This window comes from Pholcus phalangioides, unplaced genomic scaffold, assembly GCF_987345545.1.
Source record: "Pholcus phalangioides strain wild (caught in Gottingen) unplaced genomic scaffold, Ppha-v1.0 ptg000009l_1, whole genome shotgun sequence".
Taxonomy (NCBI): Eukaryota; Metazoa; Arthropoda; class Arachnida; order Araneae; family Pholcidae; genus Pholcus; species Pholcus phalangioides.
The window spans coordinates 15,089,063-15,100,522 of record NW_028301602.1 but is presented as its reverse complement, the minus strand read 5'-3'; the positions used below and the strand labels follow the sequence as shown (position 1 = coordinate 15,100,522).

The 11,460-nt window shown below is 40.4% G+C and overlaps 1 protein-coding gene across 1 annotated transcript; it reads left to right on the top strand.

The window, feature by feature from the left end:
• The first annotated feature begins 8,488 nt into the window (after nt 1–8,488).
• Nucleotides 8,489–11,146, top strand: Membrin (golgi SNAP receptor complex member 2). Its single transcript, XM_089235575.1, has one exon. The coding sequence runs from the start codon at nt 8,715–8,717 to the stop codon at nt 9,354–9,356; it is 642 nt and encodes a 213-aa protein (XP_089091701.1). The 5' UTR covers nt 8,489–8,714; the 3' UTR covers nt 9,357–11,146.
• Nucleotides 11,147–11,460: the final 314 nt, after the last annotated feature.

Below are 11,460 nucleotides of genomic sequence, written 5' to 3'. Positions count from 1 at the left end.
GAAGGATCTCGTCTCTGTGGTGTACTGGTCAGTGCACTTGCCCGATTTGAAAAGGACCCTGGGTTTGATTCTCGGTAGAGAGAGATCGAGGTTTTTTTTTCAAGTTCGGCATAATATCCAGAAAATCCATTGATAGGAGATGAAAATATTTATATTTTCAGTCATAGTTATCCATATAGATCAGCAGAAAAAATTCACACGCAACTTGTAGCGTTACTTATCGCCCTCCTTTTTGATGCCCTTTCAAGCGTCTTCCAATGTTTCGGAAAATTCACCCTTTTATCCTCCTTCCATGCTTCCGGAATTATTTTTCTTTTTTTCAGGGGGAATCTTTTTTCTATTTTGAAAGAGTGTTTTGATATGACTCCATTGATATGAGTGTTTTGTGTTTTTTCGTACACGCATTCACCAATAGCTGCCGAAATTCCTAGGATTTCTTCTGTTTCTTTTGCAGTTCTGTTTTATAGAGTTAGGAAAATTATTTTCTTGGTGGGGGGGGGGGGGAAGGAAGGTTTATTGTTCAGAACAGTGGCGCCATCTATTTTGGGAATTTTGATAAGTTACGTCACTAAGGGTGCGTGCGCAGTCGTCCTCTTTTCTCAGTTTTCGACTCTGGTAACTCTATATACGCACCTAGACTGTTAGGTGCACACACACTTACGCTTCTGGCACAACTCAGTCGGTAGTAAATTGTCCATGGCAATAGACCGGAGTTGTGCTCGGTTTGTAAAAAAAGGAAGACTAGTTATATACCCTAATGCAGCGGTTCTCAACCTTTTTCAACTCGCGGAGCCCTATCCAGTTTATAATTTCCATGACAGAGCCCTGTTTGACTCGAGGAGCCCTTTTTTGTACATAATTTTAACGACAGAACCTTGTAGGCCTCTTTTATTTATTTATCTATCAAATTTATTGATTTACATTATTTTTCTCGAGTCACCGCGGAGCCCCTGGGACGTGCACAACGTCCCTTGTTCCCCAAGAGAGCACCGGTTGAGAACCCCTGCCCTGATGTACGTAATTTCTAAATATTTGAGAAAATAATTTTGATCCTTGACTTCAGCCGGATATGTGTGGGAAAAACAGGCCAAAATTGGTCTTCGTGGGAATTTTCTTGGCATTTGTGGGAAATATTGAGAGGCCATCAAACAAAGGAATTGCTTTGAAAAAAAAAAAAAATATATATATATATATATACACTGCTGGCCACCGTAAATGCAACACCCTGAAGGAAGCATGCAAATAATATGAAATTTACAACATGCATTAGCGGAGGTGAGATATGCAAATGATTAGAATTTCAGCGCAGACGCACATCACGCGCGCCTGTGGCGCCACTTCAAAGCGCTATTTAAGGCTTGGAGATTTCGACGATTTAAAGTACGGCAATTGTGTTTTTCTTGTGGTTTTTTCAAAAAAAAACGATCAATTATGCCTCGTAGAAAACAGCGATCATCTTTTGATCAAGTATCCGAGTTCGACAGAGGGAGGATAGTGGCCTACCGAGATTGTGGATTATATTTCAGGGAAATCGGTAGTCGTGTTGGACGAAACCAAACAACTGTAATGCGGATATGTGATCGTTGGATGCAGGAGGGTACGACGGACCGACGTGTTCGATCGCATCCACCTCAGTACACCACTTCACGTGATGACAGGCGTATGGCAGTGAGGGATCGCTCAGCCACATCACGAACCATAGCACAGCACATTCAGTCTGTACCGCATCATCCAGTGTCTGCGCGTACCATTCGACGCCGTTTACAGCAGAGTGGTCTGTCCGCAAGACGTCCATTGCTTCGTGTACCCTTGATGCAGAACCACAGACGTCTCCGCCGCCAATGGTGCGATGAAAGAAGGATGTGGACGGCACAATGGAATGAAATTGTCTTTACTGACGAGTCACGCTTCTGTCTGCAACACCACGATGGTCGGATTCGAGTCTGGAGACACCGTGGAGAGAGGATGCTGAACAGCTGCGTTATGCACCGCCACACTGGTCCTGCACCGGGTATTATGGTATGGAGCGGTATTGGATATCACTCTCGCACTCCTCTAGTACGCATTGCCGGTACTTTAAAAAGCCAGCGCTACATCTCCGAGGTGTTGGAGCCAGTTGTCCTTCCTTACCTTCAGGGCTTGCCCACAGCCATATTTCAACAGGATAATGCGCGACCACACGTGGCACGCATTGTCCAAAGGTTCTTCGTCAATCGCCAGATTGAATTGCTTCCCTGGCCAGCTCGCTCTCCGGATCTTTCGCCGATAGAAAACATGTGGTCCATGGTTGCTCAACGATTGACCCAGATTACATACCCAGCTGCCACACCAGATCAACTTTGGCAACGCGTGGAAGCTGCTTGGTCTGCTGTACCCCAAGAACACATCCAAAGTCTCTTTGAATCAATGCCGAGGCGTGTGGCAGCGGTGATCTCCAACAATGGCGGCTACTCTGGCTACTGATTTTGGCAGGAACCACACTTCACAGAAGTCTATAAATTTAATCATTTGATGCTTGGTCAACATGTTATCTACAAAATAAATATTGTTGCGATATCTCTTGTCTTTCTTGGTGTTGCAATTTGGGTGGCCAGCAGTGTATATACGGGGTGATTATAAAAAAACTATCCCGACATATGGGCCCCTAACTATCATACCATTCACAGAAACTGAATGAAATTTTGGCATAAGGTATTTTGAGGTATGCGCTCAAGAATGATATGGAAAACAACAGTGTCACTCTAACAGTTACGGTTACAGTGAGAAAATTTCGAAAATATCAAATGGCAACACCAAGTTTTTTGTATTGGAATGCGATCTCCATACTGAAAAACACTAAATAGCGTTGGAATGGCACCTGTAGCACGAAAATCCCCGGAGCTAGGCAAGGAAAAAGTAAAAAGGACTTTGCCGTGCACCAGAGCATTAATGTTCGTTTAATTCGTCCCACCGTTTCTTCGGCTGAGATCCCAGCCTGATTAGTCCTCCACAAGGTCATGTGTGAAACACAATAAAATGCTTTATTTTATGCTGATTCTCTGTCCTTATTGGTTGTCCTCACTTTTAGCCTATCTACCGCCGGTGATTTTCATGCTACAGTTGCCGTTCGAACGCTATTTAGGGTTTTTCACAATGGAGATCACATTCCGAAACAAAAAACTTGGTGTTGCCATTTGATATTTTCGAAATTTTCTCACTGTAACCGTAACTGTTAGAGTGACACTGTTGTTTTCCATATCATTCTTGAGCGCATACCTCAAAATACCTTATGCCAAAATTTCATTCAGTTTCTGTGAATGGTATGATAGTTAGGGGCCCATATGTCGGGATAGTTTTTTTATAATCACCCTGTATAATTGCAATGCTACACTTTTATAGTTACCACTCGGTTTACGAACTTAACTCGTTCCTGAAGTTCGTAAATGAACCGAATCGTTCGCAAGCCGAAAAATGTTTACCGTAGGAATGTAAAATATGATTTTACCCATTCTTAGGATTCCGAAGATTTCTAGTGCGAACTTTTACAACAGCTCATGTGCATAGCCAATGGTTATCATCAAACCAATGCTGAAAAAATTACCATAATTCGAAAGAGATGAAATGCTAAAATGAAGTAAAAATGATGTCAGGGCAAAGTCTTGTGTCGTTAATATAAATCATACAGGGTAGGCAAAAAGTCCGTAGAAACTTTGAAAATTCATAAAAACGGGATCTTTTTGATGTCATTTTAAACATCCTCCTACGTTTTGGAAAATTAATCGTTTCGTCCTCTTTTTCAGTTTTCCAGAATTATTTTTCTTTTTTCCACTCTGAAACAAAAATCTCTTCATTGATATGGGATTGTTTTATGAGTGTATTCCCTCCCCACACATAGGCTACACATGTTTACACGCTTTGACCAATCACCATCGAATAATGTGATTGTATACAGAAGAACATGCGATTAGTTGCATCATGTTATAAATTTTCAGAGTAGAGAAACTCAAGTTGCCTCCAAGCTATTGTCTCTATTCTAACCACGGCCCAGCCTGGTCCAAAATAATATGGAAAACACAGTCCAAAAAAAACCGGAAGGGCAACATCCATTTTCAGAATACCGTTGTTTGTCCATCAACAGCCAAGTGCCATGTACTTAAGGGGCGAAGGGGATATTACCTTTTTTTTTTTCTTTCTTCCAGAAATAAATGAAATAGGATGCAAACAACACTTAATGCTAATTCTTTAAGAGAGAAAAAAACCGACACTTCTCCAAAAAAAAACCTTCCTTCTAAGGGTAGAGCTTAACAAAGCAATGTAAGCTTACAGATATGCCAATAAATATAACAAAAGACAGGGTAAAAGAAAACCTCTCGTCATGCTCCAGGAAAAAGAATAAAATTGAGAGACGATGGGAAAACTTATTATAAGGGAAGGTAGAGTATAGCGGTGCCATCTGTTGTAAAAATTACGAAAAGTAGCATTAAGGCTGCGCGTGCAAGTGTTCTACTTTCTCAGTTTTCGAATTTGATAACTCTACTCTTCCCTACCATCACGTTTTTTTGTTTTTGGGAGTGTTACCTTTTTGCCACAGGTGATTTCACCATAGAATCATCATTGACTGTGTTGTTTGCATCCCATTTGTTTTATTTTAGGATAAAAGAGGTAACAGCCCCCTCACCCAGGGTCGTCTTAAGAGCATCATGGGCCCCCGGGCCAAGTGGTTTTTCTGAGGCCCTACCTGGTAAATTCTAGAAAATTTCAACCGAATCTCATTTTGTGAGGCCCCTCTTCTCTTGAGGCCCCGGGCCGTGCCCAGTTAGGCCCATGCGTTAAGACGGCACTGCCCTCACCTCCACTTCACAACGCAGCATTAGCTGTTGGTGAGCAAACAATGGTATTCTTAAAATGGATGTTGCAGTTTTGGTTCTTCCAGAGCTATCTTTCGGACTGTCTTTTCATGTTATTCTGAGTAAGCTGGACTATAGAATATAGCAGGGGTGGCTAACAGCTGGCCCGCGGGCCGCATACGGCCCGTGAAGTGATTTTGTGCGGCCCGCGCGAGAAGGTAGTACCGTGTAGTAAACGTACCGTGAAAAAATTAAATTTGTGATCATTATTTGAACTATCGGGTTCCAATAGCAGATTTCTTGATTAGCAAACTGCTTGCAAACGTCTTATTTCTAGTGACGACATTAATTTAATAACCAACTAATTAATTCAATTAATAATGGAGCGGCTTATGCACCGTAGTTGCACCACTGATGCGGCCCGCGACGCTGTAGCTGACCATTATGTTGACCCGCGAACAGAAAGAAGTTGGCCAACCCTGAAATATAGCACCTACCGCTTGGAGGCAACTTTCTGGCAATTTCGAAGGTGATTGGTCAAAGCGTGTAAAAATGCGTGGTGGGGGGGGGGGGGGGAAACACTGAGCTATAAGTAAAGTTTACTTATAGCTCAGTAGGGAAAAACAAGCGATATATGCGTTTCAGAGTGAAAAAAAAATTCCCCAGGAAAAAATAAAAATAATTTCCGGAAACCTGAGGAGGACAAAAAGGGGTAAATTTTCTGAAATGTAAGCTTGAAATGATATCAAAAAAGAGGACGTCTGATATCCACAGATAAAGGAACTTTATTCTGATGAAATATATTTCTTCAAACAAAATCTGTCGTAAAAAAAATCAGATTTGTGAAATATGTTTCTTTCAGGATTTAAGCCGTTTTGCGTGTTCGTAAAACAAGATTATTTCGTATAAAGAATCTTTTTTTTTTGGTGTTCGTAAACTAGGGTTACCATCCATCCTCCTGTTTGGTGTCATTTCAAGCGGCCTTCAACGTTTTAGAAAATTTGTCCGTTTGTCCTCCTTTTCAGGTTTCCGGAATCACTTTTTTTTCTTTCTGAGAAACATAGTTTATATCTCTTCATCGGCACGAGTGTTAGCGTATGTGTGTTCCCCCCCCCCCCCACACACACACACATTTTTACACACTTTGTCCAACGCCCTCGACATTCCCAGACGAATCCAAGTTGCCTCCAAGCATTGCAGATACTATTCTAACTATGGCCCAGCTTTCCCCAAGATAACATAAAACTGACAGTCGGGGTCCAAACTTTGTCCAACGCCCTCGACATTCCCAGACGAATCCAAGTTGCCTCCAAGCATTGAAGTATTATTTTCACTATGGCCCAGCTTTCCCCAAGATAACATAAAACTGACAGTTGGAAAAACAGCTGTGGAAAAGAAAACCACAATATACATTTTAAGAACACTATTGTTTTTTCACCAGCAGCAGATAGGGTTACCTATTCTTTTCAGGAATAAAGAAAATAGGACTTTCCTGACACAGGGGTACAACAAAAAAAAAACGGTGACTTGACCGCAGCAAAACATTGCTACCGCAGGGAGTCCCCCATAGAGGGGTTAACGCACCAACCTCTCGATGAGTATAAAAAACAAGCCTGCCGTTCGGAATCAGCAATAAATTGTAAGTCCCGGTCTAATTAGCCCTCGTGTGCAGAAAATGACCGTGGTGCGACAAAAATGATCCATGATCAAAAGAAAATAGGCTGCAATCAAAACTCAATGCTGATTCCTCTGGCAAAAAAAACAGCACTCCCAAAAGATTGTAAAAAAAAACCAACTTCCGAAGGTATAGAAAGGAAACCCCTCTCCCTGCTTCAGGTGAAGTAATAAAACCGAAAAAAGGTGCGCACAATTCATTAAAAGCGATGGGGGGTGAACTGTTAATTTAATTTCTCTTTTGCGTTTCAATTTCAAAGCTATTGTATAGCTTTTTGGGGCCGTCATCATCCTACTCCCCTTTCCACCAGGTCTGCAATTCTGAAGGGATAAACAAATTTTAACCAATTTATACGGTCCTTAAATAAGGTCAATTATGCATAACCACCAATCGTTTCGGTAAATTTGATACATTTGTCGGTGACACCTTTACCGGTAATTATACATAACTCCCGATTGAAGTTGGTAATTATGAAGTATTATAAATATGGAAGAAATCATGCGAAAATGCCATTCGAATTCAATCACTTATCAGTTTCTCCCGTACGTGATGAGTGCACTCAGTGCCGTAACTAGGCAGGTGCAATAGGTGTACCCGCACAAAGCCCACTCGGAAGGGGGGGAGGGCAGAATGGGCCTAAATGAAAATCCTTGCGCAGAGCTCAGGAATGGCTAGCTACGGCACTGGGTGCACTACACATATATTTTGCCATAAAAACTAAATTACCGTATTTTAACGCGTATAAGGAACCTCTTGGTTCTTTTACTATCCATGTATAACCACTCTCCTATTTTTGGCAAAAAGGGTTCGTCATACACGTTTGAATACGATTTTAGAGCCTCAATATTCTTACGTATTATTATTGTTATTATACTTTGCAAATTGGCTCTCCTCATGACTACGTCACCTTAGCACGGTAAATGAAAATAAGTGTTATAAGAATGAAAACGCATAAATTATTATCATCTCATTGCAATGTTAGCTTTCTTCACATTTATCAATTTTGTTTTTAAATATAAGCAACATCACTGATCGAATTCATCATCCTAGACTGAAAATTGAGCAAAATTTTCGATAAATTTAAGTTATTAATTTACGATTTATCATATTTTAGCGATACGAGCTGGTAATTACACATAGAGGGTCGCAACTAGATGCTTGGTCACCCGGGGCAAGCGCACATTTCGACGCCCCCTTTTAATGTTGGAGTAGAGGTTTCAGAATGAAATTTGTGCCCCCTCGGGTCCAGCGCCCGGGGCACGAGACCCGCCTGCTCCCCCCTATTTGAGGCCCTGTACACACAACCACCGGTAAAGGTGAAAAACAAAATTTATTAAACTTACAAAAATGGTTGGTAAGTATGTATAATAGCCAGTGATTATGCATAATAACCGGTTTATAAAATTATCCGTAACATATATTGTGCATGCGGTTCTGTTATTTCTGTGGTTTTCCCACTTTAATAGTGGTTCTGTTTAAAGTGGGGAAAAATTATCATGGTAAAGAGTGGGTTTCTTTTTTTTTTTGAAGAAAATTAGCACCATCTGTTGTGAAAATCTGTGGAAATGACATCATTAAGGGTGCGAGCGGTGGCGTCCTCCTTTCTCAGTTTTCGAATCTAGTAACACTATCGTAAACCAAAACTGTTCGTAAACCGAATGTTATAATTGTGATGATACGTACTTGAGTACGTATTTTCACCGTTGGAGGACAGCACATTCTCTGAAATGTATGAACAAAATTTAATGAAAAGTGGAAATTTTGAGAGAAATTATGCCTGATGAGGTTACAATCACTGATTTCAGCAAAGTTCAAGTAGGCTTTATTGAAAATACGAATTAAAACAGAACACGTTTAGTAAAAAAAATCTAACTAAAATTACGAACAAATACCATAGCGTTATAGAAAATGCGGGCTGTATGGTCATTGATTTCTCTCTTTTTTTTCAACTTCAATTTTGCCAGAAAATGGCCGCCGGTGAAGTTTAGATTTTTTTTCTCTCTATCTCTGACATTGTTAGTTTTGACGTCATCAACGCGCAGATCTGTCATCGGACATCATGTGATGTGTCTACGTCCGTGCTGGAAAAGAAAAAAAGTTGTGATACGTGTATCTATTTAGCTGATCAAGATGTTTTCTAGGGGGGAAAGAAATAAATTGATGTTGACATTACGGCCTATTCGTTTGTGAGGGAGAGATAGTTAGGTGCGAGAATGGAGGCCTTGTACCACAAAACGAGTGCCCTCCTAGAGGAAGTTCATCACTGTTTCGTGAAACTGGAGAAAAGCTCGCCGAGCGAAGCGCACCTCGTCGAGAATGAGATAAGTGCCATCTTGAACGAAACCGGCATCAACTGCGAGAAGCTGTCGTTCATGGTCAACAAGGAGCTACCTCACAGGCGCATGACCGCGAGAACCCAGGTCGAGCAGTTGAAATACGACTGCAACCACTACAGAACTGCCCTGAAGAACGCAGTTCACCGACGGCTGGCCAAGGAGGAAGATGCGAGAGCCAGGGAGGAACTCCTGTCAAAGACTTTCCGGACCAATGACGCCGAAGCGACGAGTATCATGATAGACCACTCTCTCGTCCAGAACAGATCCCTCCAGAACGTCCACAGAGGTGTCGATGATCTCCTGGGGAGCGGTAGCAATGTGCTTCAGAACCTTAAGGAGCAGCGGGGTACTCTTAAAGGTGCCCAAAAGAAGATCCTAGACATTGCGAACACTTTAGGGTTGTCTAACACTGTGATGCGACTTATCGAGAGACGTACCTATCAAGATAAGTTCATCCTATTCATCGGGATGTTCGTCACTTGCGTGATCATGTTCCTTGTTTACAAGTATTTAGGCTGATTTTTATAATTATATTATGCAGTGACACCTCTCGATAATGGACATCAAGTCCTATTCAACTGGATTGTAAAAGTGTCCATTGACGTGAGGTGTCTGTTATGAGAAGTTCTGCTGTGTATGCATTCACTGTTGTCCTTCAAATCGAGAGTCCCAGAAGAATTGAACCTACAATTACTTATTATATTCCCTTCATCGAGATGAGATGATTTTATACAGAAGATATGCAATTGCTTTTGCACTGTCATTGTGTTATAAAATTTTAATTTATTCAAGTTTTTTCTATTTGTATCATGTTGCTAAGAATTTTTTTTATTTTAAATGAATCAAAATTTGAATGAAAAATGTGATTTACAAGTATTTATACTGATTTTTATAATTATAATGGCTAAGATTCTGTAAGCGAGGATTCCGTCAAATTTGGCGCGCCTTAGCGAAGGATTTTGCTCTTTGTCAATCTACAATTTTTCTGTCCACCAAACATTTTCAATATAATGAAAATCAAGATGCCTGATGGGGGAAAAAATCGTCACTTCTTTTTTAGCAAGCTAGAACACCTGAGGAGCAATTCTAGAACCAATGAGGAATCTGCCCATTATATTTGGGCTTTGAGTTCTTATTCTGGCGAACCCAATGCCAAACAAATTTCTTGTTGTAATTGCTATTCGAAACCATGCTGGTGGTATATTTTGGGTAAGAAACATTTATTTTGTAGGTATCGTGCCGAATTCCGATGAAACTTTTTTTTCCCATCTGAATGACTAAGAATGCTCATTCATAAAAAATTTAAAATTTCCCAAGGAAGTGATAGAGAACAGGTTTTCAGCCTAAATAAATTTCAATGACGACAAACGCAATAATGAGACCTAAGTTGCTGGTGATAAGAAATAAAAATGATGATGTAGATAAGGATAGCGTGTTATCTTGAAAATCATTATTGTTGCCAGTGAAGAATTTTAAAAGTCAAAGCACCAATGTAATCAGTAACGACAAATGCGACCAAAAATTATCGCCAAATTTGGCACAATCCAGCTTACTCAATCTTAGCCATTATAATATGTAGTAGAGCATGTTGGCAATGGACACATTCACACGGAAGAAAATTTAGTTTACTTACAAGTGTCTCATTTATACTTGACAACCACTTCACCAAAAACTGACTCAGGCCATATTGCAATTCACAGCCATTAATGACATAGGCTGGAAATGAAGGCGCTGTCTGTCATTAGCCGCTTCAAGCTGGTTAGGGAAAATATATATCCTCCCTCTGGTTTGAACATGGGAACGTGACAGCAACCTTCATGGTGGTAGACGAGTGTCTTACCACCAATCCACTCGGGTGCTATATGGGACAACTATAAACTTTCATTCCCCCTGTCCCCCAATGTTTTCTTCATGTTGGCGCCTCTGACAAGGAATGTTCTTTAATGGGTAGCAAAATTAATTGAAGTCACATTTATCCACAGGATTGGAAAAGTGTCCGTTATACAAAGTTCTACTGCATATGCATTCACTGCTATCTTGTAAATCGAGAACCACATAATTTAAACTGCTGTAACTCGTACCTATTCATTGATAAGGCGGTTGTACACAGAAGAATATGTGATTAGTTGCATGCTGTCATGTTATAAATTTTAATATATTCCATTTTTTTTTTTAAATTTGAATCGTTAAGAAAAAGAATTCAAATTTCAATGGAAAAAATAAAATGATTCGAAATTTATAACTGAGTGTAATTCAGCAACAGTTATCTCTCCATAAATTGTCCATCTATAAATTCATTTATTATTTGAGTACCTGTCTTTGAGTCTTTGTCAGTGTATATTTTGTTTCGTCAGTTTTGCAATGTGAAAAAGCACAGTTTACCTCAAAAAGCTGCATTACAATAAACCTTACAGGGGTGGCTCTAGAATGGGGGAGCTAAATCCAGAGTTGAAAGTGCGAAAAAAAAGCTTTGTAGACAGAAAAAACCTATTGGCAGCAGGTACCAAAAATAGGTTCGGGGGGGGGGGGGAGTGTGTCTAGATTTTTTTCTTGAGTTGCCCTTGCTTTCTTGTATAGCAAATGCAAGTTTCTCAAAACTTGGAGAGGCTGAACTTTTCGGAAT

What these genes read in the sequence shown, in the direction of transcription:
- Membrin (XM_089235575.1), top strand. Translation starts at nt 8,715, where the DNA reads ATGGAGGCCTTGTACCACAAAACGAGTGCCCTCCTAGAGGAAGTTCAT.